The following is a 17,126-nucleotide window of genomic DNA, read 5'->3' on the forward strand; positions in this document are numbered from 1 at the left end:
GATGTTCAAATAGCTTATTATAGTACTTTTAAAGTGTACATACACACCAGAAAGGAAGAAAAGAAATCTTTCTAGGTTGCATTGAAATAAATCAGACAATGTAGCATAGCTCTGGGTGGGTAAAAATAAAAGAGGTAGGTTTAAAAATAAAACAAAACATGTATTTTATGGAAGAAGTAATCACATTTTTTTTTTTTTTTTAAAGATTTTATTTATTTTATTTTTCCCCCCAAAGCCCCAGTGGATAGTTGTGTGTCGTAGCTGCACATCCTTCTAGTTGCTGTATGTGGGACTCGGCCTCAGGATGAACGGAGAAGTGGTGCCTCGATGCGCACCCGGGATCCGAACCCGGGCCACCAGCATCGCAGCGCGCGCACTTAACCACCAAGCCACAGGGCCGGCCCATACATTTGATTTTTTAATAGTACAATTTTCCCAGAGAGAATAGTAATCACTAGTCACACCGTTGTTCATCTGTGAAGGGTGTGGTAAAATCATACCTGCCAATGAGAAGCTCACAGAATTTATAATGCCCTTTATCTGCTGCTATGGTCAAAGCTGTATCTCTCGAGGAGGGCACTGGAGGGGCATTAACATCAGCACCTTTATCCAAAAGAACTCGGCCCACCTCTGCATATCCACCAGAGGCAGCTTCCATTAGTGGTGTGAGGCCAGTCTAGGTTTAGTGAAAAATAAAAAACAACATATAAGAGACTGGAAAGAGCTAAAATGTTAAAGAACAACAACCTGGGGGAGCAATATGGTATAGTTATAAAGACGCACAACTAAATTTCAGCACTGACACTATCAGCCTCTGAGTTACAGTGGTATCTTCCGAAAGAAGATAATTCTACCTAACGCCAATTCGTTGTTAAAAAAATCTGTGCAAGATGCAAGCACTTGGCATGTAACTGACACTTTAAATAAACGTTCCCTCTCTTCTCTCATAATAGTACATATTTTTCAGCTCATATCCCTAATGTCATCATTACCTATGAAAATTTATTGTTGAGGTATTTTCAAGAGTTAATACTTGAGTGAGTCATAGAGAATGATTTTTGATTAAATATATATGTAAGAAATAAATGTTACTAGAAACTACTAAGATTATAATTAGCATATTGCTACTCTACACCTCAAATATCAAAGCACTAAATTTCATGTGTAAATATCAGACTTCTTCTTACCTTAGCTCTGTGTTCCACATTTGCTTTTCTATCAAGCAGAAGACTAACCACTTCAGTTCTTCCTTGGAAGCAGGCTAAGGTAAGGGCAGTGTTCCGATTGGTTTCTATTTGAGCATTTATGTCAGAGCCCATGTCTAACAGGAGCTTAACGGCAGCTGTGTGCCCATTCATAGCTGCTAACATCAAAGGAGAAATGCCCAATTTGCTACCAGTTCTGGGGGTGGAGATATGGAGAGAACAAAAGGAAAAATATACATTTTAAATGTCCCATAAAAATTGGATGATTCTATTTCATCCTATTTCAGATTTATTTAAGATTCCTTATTTTGCAGGATTATTTAAAATATCATTTTTCTCAGCCCGTGTAAGTCTTTAAGATACTACCAAGACACCAATAGAAATCTTTTACCACCCAGAACTAGAATACTTTCTTTCTCTCATTCAACATAATGACTTGGGCTGAAAAGTGATTACTGAATTATTAAGTTATTATTAAGATGAATTTTCCATCCTAAAGCACATGCTTACTTAACAAAACTTATAAAAAAGATGTGTTTACTTTTAGTACCACAAGAAATAGAGTAATTGATATTTTTTCAAGGTCTCTGTAAACAGTTTTAAATACTTAAATAAAATTAATCTTAAAAATCAACAATTTGAATTTTAAATTTGTAATGAAGGCATTTCCTAAATATGGCATTAAAAAAAATAACTGTTCTAAAATATCTTTTTTTTTAAAAGATTTTATTTATTTATTTATTTCCCCCCCCAAAGCCCCAGTAGATTGTTGTATGTCATAGCTGCACATCCTTCTAGTTGCTGTATGTGGGACGCGGTCTCACCACGGCCGGAGAAGCGGTGCATTGGTGCACGCCCAGGATCCGAACCCGGGCCGCCAGCAGCGGAGCGCGAGCACTTAACTGCTAAGCCACAGGGCCGGCCCATGTTCTAAAATATCTTTAACATAACATTCTTAAGGGGTATGTAGAGAGAGAATAAAACTTGCCTAGAATTAATCTCGGCTCCTGCATTTAGTAATATTTTGATAATGTTCACATAGCCACCAGAAGCAGCCAGGCTTAGAGGTGTGTAATCAGAAACATTCCTGTGCTCTTTATTTGCCCCTCGAGCTAACAATAGCTCCACCACCTGGAAAGAAAAAAGGAAAAAAATGTGTTTTGTTCTTAAGGTGAGACAATTTGCAAGATACATATTTCTGACTTCTCTTTTATTCTGGTATATTACATAACAAAAGAAGGGAAAAGTCCTTCTTTCATCCTTTGCACGAAATCAGTCTCAAAGGATAGCAAGAGGTCTTAGAGGCCAACAAAGAGATAGCCTCTCAGGTAAAATCCATTTTGGAATCTGTTGAAATGGCACAGTATGATTACGAAAGATCTGGACCTCACGTTGCCGTGCAATGCTATTTTGGAAATTAGTATTTCTGTGTTATTCCACCAGACAGTGGTAATACAATAAGATTTTTTCATTTATACATGTAAATGTCTTTAAAATAATATTTTGAAATCAATAACTGTTAAAAAAACAACCCTGGAATAAAGCTAATACTTATTTTTTCCCAACATTTTATTATGAAAATTTTCAAACATACAGAAAAGTTGAAAAAATTTATTTTCAGTTTTTTTAGGTAAAATTTGTAACTTACAATAAATGCTCAAAACTTAAGTATACACTCAGTGAGTACTGACAAATACATAAACTTAATGTAACTTAAATCCATTATTTACTCATAACCCTTCTGAGTCAATCCCACCCACAGATTAGTTTCATCTAACTTAGATCTTCATATAAATGAAATTACATACTGTTTGAGAGCCATTTGTGTGTATTGTGTAGGATTCCACTATATGAGTATGCTATAGTTTATTCTACTGAAATCAAAATTCAATCTTTAATGTTGATTTTGACACAGCAACTAGTATTTTCATCTTCATTTTCCAAATGAGACATAGGGAAGTTAAAGATTGTTCAATATCATAGCTCTTACCCTTGCTCTTACTACTAATATATCCTAAAATTCTAACTGGGAAATAAATAAATGTTAATGAACAGTGCTTTGTCTTATATTCCAGTTAAAACTTTACTTGTTTGAAAAAGCTATGACCAATTTTAGATATGACTTTCTGTCCATCACTTTTTTGCTTTTAGAGCCACTAAGACTAGCTGGCTTATGTACAAGGTTATAAAAACAAGACCAAAAAATGGCATTAGGCTATTTTATTCTACAAAGAGTCCCCTAAGCAATAAAATAAAAATCCCTAATCAAATTTCTAAAGTTTTTAAAATTCCATTATGTAAAGATAACTGACCTTAGTCATCTCTTAGAGGAAATGATCTACTCCCAAAATATAATAGACATTCAATATAAAAGAAATTAGTTTGTGATTTTATAGTAAAATGACTTTTCAATGTTCTGATACCAAATCAAAGCAACAGAGTGTTAAAAGAAAAATTACTACCTTAGAAGACTTCTATACCTTTAGAAGACTTCTATAACTGTTATAACTTCATCTGTTACATTTTAACAAGAATACATAAAGATTATAGCATGCTATAGGCTTTAATATTGCTTTGAAAGAAGAAAATTAACTGATTTCTTTTTTTTCTTTTTCTTTCTGGTGAGGAAGATTAGCCGTAAGCTAACACCCCTTGCCAATCCTCCTTTTCGCTGAGGAAGATTGGCCCTGGGCTAACATCTGTGCCGATCTTCCTCTATTTTATATGTGGGACGCCTGCCACAGTATGGTTTGATAAGTGGTGCAAAGGTCTGTGCCCGGGATCCGAAACTGTGAACCCCAGGCTGCTGAAACAGAATGTGCAAAGTTAACCACTATACCACTGGGCTGGTCCCCGCAAACTGATTTCTTTTTGATTCAATATTGAAAAATTTGTTATTACATATGAAGCAAGTATTATTTCAAGCTACATAATGATTGAAAATTTCAGTTAAGTCAAAGTTTAACTTTCATTATGTTTCAAAACAGAAGCATTTACATTCTGATCAATGCAAGTTTTCCCATTTAATGTTGTTATTTAATTGCAAAACTTTCTGCCATCAAATTTCAATTTGAGATTGATGGGGATCTCTATTTTTTCTGATGTAGTAGAAATAATTTATCAGATTAAATTGGCTTATTTTTTACTATCTTAATATTATTTGGTTTAAAATCCTTTTAACATATCAAATCACCTCCATGGTGGGATACAGGAAAAAAAAATGACACAATTTTATTCACATTATCAACCAGAAGGAACAGCACAGTAGAAATAGGTCCTTTGTTGTCTCTTGTGCAGAACATCTCTAATAGCAAGTGCATCTAACTGTCCTCTCACATAATATCTATTCCAAATATAAAAGAGCAAAAATTATTGAAATAGCCAAAGTAAAAACTGTATGAAAAATAAAATATGCTTGTATTATCATTAGGCTCCAATTCTTTGTAATTCACAAGTTAAAGGATCACCTACTCCTATCTTTCTATATATGTACCATTTTATTAGATTTCCCATTCTTTCTGTGCAGGAATTACTCCATCTCTTAAAATTTTTTACTTACAAGTTTATTAAAAATCTTAGTGGGTTTAACTGATTAGAGTTCAATGTAACCTGATGTGCTATGACAGGCAACGGGGCAGGGTGGAGGGGGGAGAGTTTTAAGATGCACAAATGGTAACACCAGTTCATTGGTCAGAGTACTTTTACATATAATATTTCAGGAGGGATACTGACACAACAGATGGAATAGCCAGGTGAAGGGTTTGGAAAAGGTATTCTCAAGCTAACAATCAAAAGAATAGGACATGTTTCACATGGAGAATAGGTGACTGGTGAATCAAGACTCAAATATCTGAAGATTTAAGAGGGTATAAAGTTCTTTCCATTAGTCCAAAGAACAGAATTAGGAATAGTGGGGAAACTTAGGGAAGGCATACTTTAGGCTTGGTAGAGATGGCGAACTTTATAATAATTAGGATGTTGAGAAAAAAGAAAGAAAGCAATTTTTAAGCTGAGTAGGAAACTGACATGGATGACCTCGGGTGCTTCCTAAATCTAAGACTCAACAACTCCCAGATTGAGAAGCTGTCAATCTATAGAGAAAGCATGACTGGCTAATCAAAAGCCCTATATCCTTTGTATACAGTATTGGATTTACGAAATGGACTTAAAAAATTAGGTCATCTAGTTGATTACTAAATGCCAGAAGAAGACACACAAGAGAATGTAAATTATAATTTCTTGAGCCTACAACTCATCGCAACAGCTGTTCTACCTTCCTTAAAAAACTAAAAGGTCATATAATCTTATCTGAAAACCTTTCCTCCAGAGTTGAGAAAGGATGGGGATAAATGAAGAAAAGGTCCTCAGAATAACTAAAAATTGAATATGCTATTCTCCACTAATCTTTTAAGTACCTTTCGTGCTAGGTACTCTAGGACAGTAGGACAGGAAAAGTTGAGTGAATTTAGGCCCTGCTTATCAGGAGCTTACTGATTTGATTTGGGATGTCCTAATCATTCTCTTGACCTGAATGCAACACACAGAGATTCCTCGGCAGGTATTACTTTTAGATAAGCAGGATAATAAACAACGTATGATTTTTCTGGCAAGACAGCTTATGCTAACACTAATATTTGTACTTTTACTAATAAATAAGTTTCAGTTACTGTGAGAAATCTAAATGTCAATCCACTGTTTCCATAAACTCATATAAGTTAAAGTATACATTTGCTAAACAGATGGAGGAAAAAAATTACATGGGGAAAATGTTACCTCTTGTCTTCCCCCAGAACAAGCCAAAGATAGCGGTGTGTCCTTGGTTCTTTCCGACTGGGCTTCAATGTCTGCACCATTGTCCAGCAATATTTCTACAACACCAACATGACCAGCTGTAGCAGCCAAGATGAGTGGAGTAAAACCTGGAGAAAAATAATGATCTTACCACTACATGCTATGCAAAGGAACAATACTGTTTTCCATTATACCTAACCATCAAAATAGGGCTAGAAGTAGTATTTCTTCATAGAACACAAATATTCCAGGAAAAAAAAAAAAAGTTAACAAAAGTAGGCCCTACCTTTCTTGTCTCGGTGCTCAATACTGGCTCCTCTCTCTAGCAGTGTTTGTACCAGTTCCTCATGACCACCAGCACAGGCAAGCGTTAGCGCTGTGTCATGATTACTCTCGGTCTGCAAAAAATTAATTTTTTGATTAGCTTATTAGATAATCTAAAAATGTTAACATCAATTACAATATGTACATATACCAAATACACAAAGACACATATGTACCACTCTACTGTATCAAACATTTGGATAGTAATTTGTTTTTTTCCACATTAGTGGCCAACTTGTGATTTTAAAGGTTACAAATAATATTTGAACTTTATGGGCAATTCTTAAAGGAAGCATGAAGAAAAAAAGTATGATTTTCAACCATATGCTGTTTTCAACTACATGATTAAAAGAAATACTGTCGACTCACTTTCATCTTCAGCCATTAAGGAAGTAGCACAAACAAGATTTATCTTCTTATCTCAAACAATTAAAAAAAAGGACAAACTATTTGAAATGATGGTATTTTAGACAGGCAGTGCATGACAGTGATCTCTGAGGACAGAAATGCTTAACTCAACTTACTGCTAGGAGAATTTCCAGGCTGCAGTGCAGGGAGGGTACCCAAACAGCCTGGCAGTCTCCCTCAGTTGAGAAGACTGACTTTGGAGAGGTCAAGGTTGCTAGAATTCAAGGGGCAGACTGCTGGAGAGGAAAGTGCTACAGAGAGAGAGTATTCCAGAGAGTACTCCAGAGATCTGCAGACTCCTCAAGCTGAGTTCTGATCAGCAAATGTGCATGAGGAAAATTATTGGAGGCCAGGGAAGGACCACCAGAACGGATCAGGCTGAACAACACCCAGAGCTTACACAGGGCCAGGAATAGCTTAGTTTGGTTCCCACCAGCTAGAGTAGAAAGATCTTAAAACACACAAGATAACAAGTAAAATCCTCAGCAGTGGGGCCAAATTAGCTGGTCTGGACCCATTTAACAAAGCTGAAAAGCAAGTCTTGAAATGAAAAAATTGTTTCCAAGTGACTTAACTGCATTTGGAAACAAAGCCCCAAAATACTTAAAGGAACAAAAAAAATATAGTAAAACACCGAGTATTTTGAAAGACAAAGACTATTATAATTGAGACATGACACGGTTTATATACAATTTACTTCTGACTTCTAATGATAGTGACCAATATTAGATTTACCAGTGGTCATACTCTGTCATAGTTTAAGAGCTTGTCTAGTGAACTAAGTCCTCATATCTTTAGTACTCTAAACTTGTGCTGTCCAAAAAAGGTAACTACAAGCAACATGTGGCTACCAGTACTTGAAATATGGCTAGTGTGACTGAGGGACTGAATTTTACATTTTAATTTATATTTAAAAATTGATACTCAATTTGGTTATTAGGAAACTTTTTAATACGTCTGGAGCAACTTGAGAAAAGGAATCTATTTTTTCAACTGTACATTTAGTCAAATCTAAATGCAAATCAAGTATTTCCAATGAAGTCCAAGTTGAGATACATTCTAAAAAGGGTGACAGGGCCAGCCTGGTGGCTTAGCAGTTAAGTGCGTGAGCTCTGCTACTGGCGGCCCAGGTTCAGATCCTGGGTGCGCACCGACGCACCACTTCTCCGGCCATGCTGAGGCTGCGTCCCACATACAGAAACTAGAAGGATGTGCAACTATGACATACAACTATCTACTGGGGCTTTGGGGGAGGAAAAAAAAGGAGGAGGATTGGCAATAGATGTTAGCTCAGAGCCAGTCTTCCTCAGCAAAAAGAGGAGGATTAGCCTGGATGTTAGCTCAGGGCTGATCTCCCTCACAAAATAAATAAATAAATAAATAAATAAAAATAAAAATATAAAGGGTGACAAACCATCCCGATTTGCACAGGACTGAGGAGGTTTCTGGGATGAGGGACTTTGGGCATTAAAATCAGGAAAGTCCCGGGAAAACCAGGATGATTTGGTCACTCTAAGCTGTAAGTGCAACATACACACTGAATTTTGATTACTTTTAGTATGAAATAAAAATGTAAAATATCTCAGTAATTTTTTTTATTGATTACATGTTTAAGCAATAATATGAATATATTAAGTTAAATAAAATATATTCTTAGAATTCATTCCACCTAATCGTCTTTTTCAATGCGGCAACTAGAAAATTTAAGATTACAAATGCGTCTTGCATTATTTTTCTAATTGCACATCGCTGTTCTAAGTCCTCCTCCCTCATTTCTACACATGTACCTCTATTACAGCATTTATCACCAATCTTCCTTATGCTAATATTAGTTATATGTCTATCACTCTCAGAGGACTATACATTTCTGGAAGGTAATGAACATGTCCTATTCATGTTTGCATTCTCCACCCATAAGTGATGCTTTGCCTAGGAAACAATAAATGATAGTTAAGTTGAATGAACAACAATAGCTGTAAAGGGTCACAGATTCAAAGATTATTACTAATAAACCAAAGGACTATATATATGTGAAATATATGTTATTGTGTTTATACATTTATATAATACTTATATTTATGTAATAAATACAAAAAGGAAAGGCATATTCTCCCAGAAGGTCAATAACTCTAAAAACCAAACTCTGTTATAAAAAAATGAATAACAAGAGACAAAAGGCAAAATCGATAAAGAGTCAAGAAATAAGAAAAAGCCTACTAGTCAGTGATGAAGAGGGAGACCGCAAAAAGAAGCTGGCAGAGAGCAGAGCTACTGACTGCAGAGATCAGGGATGGCCACAAGGGAGAGACGCACCAACTACAACAACGGAGAAGGACATGAATACTTAAATGAGTGACAGCTCTGATTGTGTTATAGTATTTGATCTTCATTTCAGGTTTATAAGGAAGGATTTATGTTTAATTCCAGAGAAAAGGCTCAGAGAAATAACCTTCTGATGGTAACACAAGGTAATAAGTAGTAAGGACTGGCTTAAAAACCAAGAAGATCTTGGATAACAAAATCCTGCTTTTCATTTACCTCATGGAGTGGCCCTAGGGCACAGACAACCGAGAGGAATATGTTAAGTGTCTTATGTGCTTTATACGTTATCGTATAGACAATCAGTAGAAGAGTCAACTTTACGATGCAGTTTATGAGGTTTCTAAAAGTCTTCTGGGGGATAAAGAGTAATTTAGGAAAGTGGTGCCAATCTTAGAGAATAAAGAGACAACAAAATTTGAAAAAGATAAGCATGGAAAATTTTAGTGGATCAGTAAAATACTGGGTTTTTTCAACATTATAAAACATCAATTCAACTGACATTTATTAAGCACCTTTTATATTCAAAGTATTCTGCTAGGTACTCTAGGGTTGACAAAGATAAGTAAATACAGTCCCTGCTCACTAGAAGCTTACTGATTACTATACAGGGCAAATTTAGGTTCAAACTATGAGAGAAATACAAACAATGTATTATCAGAGTTGAAGGAAAAAATATTTAAAACTGAGAAAGGCGTACTGGTCAAATTCCTTGGGGAATTTAACAGTGGGTAATTTCATTGTATTTCTGCATTAAGGAGAAATTAAAGCAACTAAAATTTTATGACAATCTTTTTCAAACAATAATAAAAGAATTTAAAGATTTTGAAGTGAGGCTTCTACCCCTTCAAATACTCATCTATAGTATCCCCAAATGGTAAGAAATACTAACTTCATTTGCATTTTTACATCAAAAAACAAATTAACTGAAGTGGAAGTTTGGGTTAAAATTAACAATGATTGACAAGGTACATAAAAAAACTACGTGTTTTGAATATTGTTAATCAAGGAAATAATGATAACAATATAGGTGATGACTTACTGGAAGGCAAAGTACCACTAAAATCATGTTATATTATACTGGTTAACATGTCACATTCTTTGTCATATATCTAAGAGAAATCAGAAAAGGAGAAAGATGCTCCGAGCTCTTGTTAAGAGCTCATCCAGGTTTAATTTCTAAAGAAAATTTCCACTTAGCTCAAGATACCATAAAATACACCATTCCATACTATAACAGATGTTATCTAAAGTAATTAAATTACTTTGAAAACTATTAGGACTTAAAGGGCTAAACTTTTTAAGACTTCCATAATCTTCAATAATACCAAACATCTCATTCTCTAACCATGTCAGGGGTCATATGTAAGATTAAAAAGGATAATACTTTAGGGTACTCAATACATGAGAATAGTCAGTAAAATAGTAAATAACCTGCTTAAAACAGTTCATATAAACAAGCAGAACACATGAATTTTAAAGTAGAATGCTTTAATGGCAGCATATTACGTATCACTATTAACTAATTTTTCCTGGTATCCTTAATTTCTCTTGTTAAAACACTGCGATGAAACTGTTCTTTTTTGCAATAGCAAAACCAACAAGAAAAGAGAAAAATATGCAAATGATGTTTATACCATTAACGGTAAAACATAATTTTACAAACTTTACAATTTCAGTCTTGATATATAAGTTAAATTTAATGTTTACCCTCTTTAAAAGATACTAATGGATATATGTTAAGCACTAAAAACTGAAAAAAAAAGCAAAATTGCAGAAGGAAGTATTTACTTTTCTCATTTTTGAGGTGTACTAGAATAAGTTACTCCAAGTTCAAGGAAAGCCTTTAGAAGTTTGAGAATAAAAACGACAAGCAGTTCAGAAATACGTGAAAAACATGCGATAAGAAAAAAGATGGGGGGCTGGAACACAAGTTTTTACAACTCATGAACAGAACACAAGTGGTTCTTTCTCACTTTTAGGGGCTATTAGAGTTAATCAAAATTTCACATAATAAAATACAGAAAATATTTAATTAATTCAGTAGTATTCAACTCTAACCTTCAACCAGATTTACTGTTTCATATAAAACCAGTGGTTCTTAAAAATCGCGACATGATTCCTAATTTCTGTATCTAGAGTATGCAGGTATAAGTTTTGTTATACCGTTCAAGCAAAATAAAAATAAAGATTAGGGGCCGGCCCGGTGGTGTAGTGGTTGAGTTCATGTGCTCCACTTCAGCGGCCCGACGTTCGCAGGTGCAGATCCTGGGCGAGGACCTACGCACCGCTCATCAAGCCATGCTGAGGTGGTGTCCCACATATAGCAACTGCAAAGACGTACAACTATGACATACAACTACCTATTCGGGCTTTGGGTATTTTAAAAAAAAGGGGAAAAAGGAGGAAGATTGGCAACAGATGTTAGCTCAGGGCCAATCTTCCTCAAAAAAAACAGACATCTCTGAAAAGTTTAAAGAAAATTTTTTTTGAAAATATCCAGACAAACCAAACTTGATTCAATAAAATTGTCACAAGAGAGATGGAGAGCCCGTGGCACACACTTGCAAACCAAAAGTGACTTCTAGTTATATAACATTAGATTTGAGGAACCTTATAAACAATGCAAACTTTTATCTTCAGCATTCTTCAAGGTCCAGAAATTAAACATGATTTTTGCTACTCCTTGTTAAAAATATTAGTTCCTGACTATAATGATCAATTAAAGGAGTTTAAAGTATCACCATTTTAAGAATCATTAGCATTTTTAAAAGGAGACTTATACACTGAAGCTATAAAAATACTAACATTTCTTTTGTTCTTCCTTAAATTAAGATTTGATGTAAACATCCGACATGGCCAAGGAAACATGCTGAAAAGATGCAAAGATGAAAAACACATGATCCTTTACGACCTAGATGGTGGACCCATTTTCTATAATCTAATTTACCAGGTTAATATACAGTCATGTGTCACTTAAAATGACGGTGATATGTTGTGAAGAATGCATTGTTAGTGGATTTCGTCATTGTGTGAACATCACAGAGTGTACTTATACAAAACCTACCTGGTATAACCTACTAAACACCTAGGCCATATGGTACTAATCTTATGGGACTACTGTTGTATATGCAGCCCACAGTTGACCAAAACATTACTCGGCACATGACTATAATTCAAATGTTCATACCTACGATAAAATTTGAAAAACAGGTAGCATAGTGCAGTAGTTAAGAGCACAGATTCTAGAGCTAGAGTGCCAGGGTTGTTTGAAAGCTGGCTCCACCATAAATTAGTGGTTGGGCAAGGTAGTTAATATTTCTAAGTTCTACTTTCCTCACCTGTAAAATGGGAATAATAACAGTACCTACTTCATGGGGTTGTTATAAAAATTAAGTTAAAGAACTTAGTATCTGTAAAGTGTTAAGAATGTATACGTTAAAATTTGTTAAATAAACAAATGAAAGATCCAATTATTAGAGAATGTTTAATCTTTTAAAACAGAGGAAGAATCCTGGTATTAATTTTTTATCATATCACTTGTCTGTTATGGCACAGCTGTGTTGCACATAAACAAAAATATCCATTATGTAAAACCTCATGGAATTTTTATTTTAGAATCTAGGAAAAACTTCAGATGGATTGAGTAAAAAAGGATCTTTATTTTTACCTTTTAAAGTACCTGCTTGGTATCATAAAAACCAGTACATTTAAAAAATATCAAAAATTAAAGAAAAAAATGGTGAACAATTATTTCTAAATATTTATTTTGTATTGTTTTCCAAAGCAGAAATTTTCTAATGTCTAAGCAATTATGGTAAACTCCATGAAAAGTAATGTAACACATGTTAGGCTAACCCAACTGAAAAACCTCGATGTAGAGACCAGAAAAAGAAGGAGCAGATTTTTAAGGAGCCACAGTCAAATCTTTCTACATAAGCATGTCTACTATATTTAAAATGTAAGTTTTTTAATTAAAAAAACTTTTTAAAAGCATTTATACATAACTTCTCCACCACTAAAATAATTTCATATTCAATAAAATCATGATCCTACTTAGAGAAAGTTTTTCTGTGGCTTTTTAATTAAAAAGCAGTTTTAAAAAGCAGTCCTTTTACATTTTGGTGAAGTTTTTCCTTTTGCTTTATGGATCAATTCTTGATCCCAGAAAAACTAGAAAATATGCTTCTGGTTAAAACATAGCCTCAGAGCAAAAAAGATTGGAGGAAATTAATGCAAATTCAATATCAAGTTCAATCCAATTCTACAATGCTATCAATATTAATGGTAAACCACTGTGATTCATCAAATGGATGCCTCATCTTTTTCAAAAAGACTGTATGGTAGTTAAAAAGGGTGCTTTTGAAGTCAAACTGACCTAAGTTTAACTCCCAGCCCCACCACTTCTTAGTTAACGAAGTGATCCTAAGCAAAATGCTTAATCTCTGTCTTAGCCTTGGTTTCTTCATCAGGGAAATGGGTATTTAAGGGAAGCTACTTCACATGTGGTCTGTAGATTAGATAATTCTTTTAAAATAGTCCCTGACAATTCTAAGTGCTCAAAAAAAAGTTAGCACATATAAAACAATAAACATGTGGGAAGCAAGTAAGAATAGAAATGAAATTCCCTTTTCACAGTATTGCCAAGAAACATTTTAATGAAAAAGAGGCTTTACATTCCAATAGGTTAAGAGTTCATGCCCTTAATGGTCCAACAATACACATACACACACTTCCTGAAATTCAGGTTTATAAAGAACTGATCATTTGCAAAACTAAAAGTTTTATAATATACACCACCACCCTCACCCTTGTCCCCACCACCCCCCAGTATTAATCAAAATACAAAACCAAACTACAAACATTTCTCAGTCCTGAAGAAGGCCATATACGCTTAACCTCATTCAGCAGTCTTCTAAGCTAGGCCTCTTGGCATTTCTTCAGGGCAAAACACAAGCTATCTTCTTCTCTCCAACCTCACTTTGCCCTGAGATTTCATGGTAAACTAATTTTTCAAAAAACCTGTTGTGTTTTTTTGTTTTGGGTTTTTTCTTTTGGCTTAACAGCATTACAGACACAGACATAGACTAACTACATATTTCAGTCAGCAAGATCAGAATTTTTGCTATAAATGCAATTGAGTATATATGATATATAAATGGAAGAATCTTTTACATGCAATCCATTATGAATTTTAAAGCATATTTTCTAATCTAAGATTAGAAGAAAATACACACTAATCTTAAATAAGTTATTTCTTTTTACATCCTCTTCTAAACTAAAGTTTTTAAAAAAGATTATTTGATGACCTTGGAAACCAGACCATCACATAATTATCAGTAATAATCTGTATTTGGTATTTCAGTTTTAAAAATGTGGATTCTGTTGCAAGGCTCTCCTCCAGCAGCAGGTAAGGCAAGGCAAAAATGTGGATTCTAATTTGTTTATAACTGGCTCACGACTTTGCCTGGAGACAAAGCAGTCTGAGATAATTTAAATCACTGATTAACGTTTTTATCGATAATATAATTCCAGTTAGAACCATCACTCCTGAATTTGGAGCTTACCTGTGCATCAATATCAATGGCAGGGTAGATAGGAAGCATGGCTGAAGGAGAGATGATAGGGCTTGGAGCTGGAGTCTGAGGTTGGGAAGTGGAAGCAGCGATACTGTGGGTAGGAGTGTTGGACATTGCAGATGCTCTTCCACTGACTGCTGTTGAACAAAATAACTGCACTTAATAAGGATGAAACGTTGTTAGGTAACAGTGAGAAATAATTATTAAAAAATATTTAAAGACTGTTTAAAGCAAAATGTCTACAGGTAGACAGCCATAGCACTAACAACCCATTTTCCTGGTTATTTCTGACTTTGGACAACAGTCCAAAATTATAAGGTATATTGAGAGTAATCCATTTTCGGAAAAATAATCCATCTGGAAAACAAATTCCCCTCTGGTACGTAATCATAAAACTTTAATTCAAAATAACCCTGAAAACAAAAATATTTTTACAAATTAAATGGAGACTTGTCCATTATATCTTCTTAATCAGAAAAGGAATAAAAGGCAAAATAGTCTAGTTCAGAAGGAGAAAAATGTGATTTTTTTACTTGCCAATTTCAAACTTTATAGTCTAGAACTAATAAAAGTAATATCACTGTTTGGGGAGAACCTCGCTATCCAATTGTGTAAAACATCTCCTACTGTTTTACTAACTGCAGACAGGCGGGCAATAATATTCTGAATTGTAGTCCTCAGTACAATAGCATAGTCAAATATAAAGATTTGATCCTCACACGGAAACATAATTTCTCATTTGTAGAATTATTCTGAGGAGGGTAAAATGCCCACCAATCAATAGAGCAATCACACTGACTTATAAGGACAAAAGTAAAAGATTAGGGTAGAAATAAATGTATGCACACAATCATCCTTCAAATATAGATTATTGTTAGTTCTTCTAAGTATAATTTTGCCATGATATTATTTTCACCAAAATATGCAAATCTAAGAAAGGGCTATAATTAGGTCAGTACTCGAGGTGGGGAGAACTCCAAAGGTGGTGGCAATTGAGGGTACTTTATTAATTCCCTCATCAACTCACTCCTGGAGCTGATATGTGAACATCAATGCTTTTTTCCCCCTATTAAAAACGCTATAGCTCTAAGGTCAGGGCATTAATCTTTGAATGTTCAACAGTAGTGTGGATGTGTGTTACCAACGTAGTTATCAACTACATCAGACAGAAAACAGTCATGATTCACAACTGGATCTGAAACCAGGCAAAAGAGATTATGATCCTGCCAAGAACAAAACTGAAACTGATCTTATTATAACAATTATAAACATGATTGTCAATTAAGAAATCTATGTTACATAAAATCCTTAGTTCAGGCACAAACATACACTATACGTTATAGCAACACACGTTCTGTAATTACACATTTTTAAGTCCACTTAAAAGCCAAAGGAAAAACAAAGGAGGAAACAAAACAAAACAAAACAAAACAAAACACTGTTTGAATCCTTACGGATCCAGATTGATAGAAAAGGGTATGTACTACTATATTAAATTGATCATCTAAATGACCTTGATATTGTTACTCCATATTGACAGTTTTGTATTATTGTTACTCCATATTGATAGTTTTGTATGTTAAGAAAAAAAAAAAAATCAAGATAATTTAAATGTACATGTTCTAAACATAAATTTCAAAACCATATAAAATCTATGGCTCTTAAAATAGAGGCCATATTCTCCTTTGATTGGATTGATTTTCACAAATGAAAATGCTAAATATAAATATTAGCTTAAACAGAATGAACACCCATCTGTCCAAAGTACTGATTTTTATTTCATGATATACTAAACAAAACAAAGTTTTATTGTTAAATGACTAAATTTTAACTTACATTTCAACTGGAATAAGTTCTTTTCAAGAACATATTAAAATTGTTTTTCTTACTTTTGTTCAAATTAGTTGTTCTTATCACCTCATTTAAAAGGTGATAGGAAAAATCAATTCCCTCATTTCATTTCCTTTGGGATACCTATGAAATTGGTTTACTAAAACCAAACAACTGCCTGTCACTCATCCATTCTCTACAGTTAAGAGTAACAATTGTAAATATGTAGGTACCTGAAGGAACTCTGGTACAGATTACATATGGGACTTCATTTTAGGGTTAGATTTTAGAGAGGGAGTACCAGATGCTCAGAAAAGTTTTAACATCAGGTAAGGAAAGAGGGAACTTGAAAATACAGCAGAGGCAAGGTATCAAGACTGGTTAAACAGGGAACTGATTTTCTTCAGCAAGTATGGAGAAGAGGGAAGACAGAAGATTTTGGCCAGCCAAGTACCAGAGAAAAAGAGCCTGAACCTTATAAAAGCAGTCTAATACAGGAACTAAGAATTAAAGAGCAGAGGTTATGTTAAAGGAAGGAAGGAAGACTGAGCCTAATGAGGTTATAAGATATTAAAAAACCCAAAGAAAGAAATAGAAATGGTCATTAGTCAATTGAAAGGACAAGTACTACCATAAAAGAAGTTTAAAAAAAGGCTGCAGAAGTGAATGC

General features: G+C 34.3%; 1 protein-coding gene across 7 annotated transcripts in view; it reads right to left on the reverse strand.

The window, feature by feature from the left end:
• ANKRD17 (ankyrin repeat domain 17) overlaps positions 1-17,126 on the reverse strand; it is a 163,055-nt gene that overhangs the window by 42,593 nt on the left and 103,336 nt on the right. For 6 of the 7 annotated variants that reach the window (XM_087434424.1, XM_004419161.3, XM_004419162.3 and 3 more), the window contains 6 exons: positions 14,615-14,763; positions 6,283-6,394; positions 5,979-6,124; positions 2,194-2,336; positions 1,188-1,401; positions 501-676 (listed from right to left, as the gene is read on the reverse strand). In XM_087434424.1, the coding sequence (XP_087290550.1) occupies positions 501-676; positions 1,188-1,401; positions 2,194-2,336; positions 5,979-6,124; positions 6,283-6,394; positions 14,615-14,763 (940 nt within the window). The remainder of the gene's footprint in view (positions 1-500; positions 677-1,187; positions 1,402-2,193; positions 2,337-5,978; positions 6,125-6,282; positions 6,395-14,614; positions 14,764-17,126) is intronic. The other variant, XM_014787970.2, reaches the window with a different exon arrangement.

This window comes from Ceratotherium simum, chromosome 8, assembly GCF_057802395.1.
Source record: "Ceratotherium simum simum isolate JZ-2026a chromosome 8, ASM5780239v1, whole genome shotgun sequence".
Classification (NCBI taxonomy): Eukaryota; Metazoa; Chordata; class Mammalia; order Perissodactyla; family Rhinocerotidae; genus Ceratotherium; species Ceratotherium simum.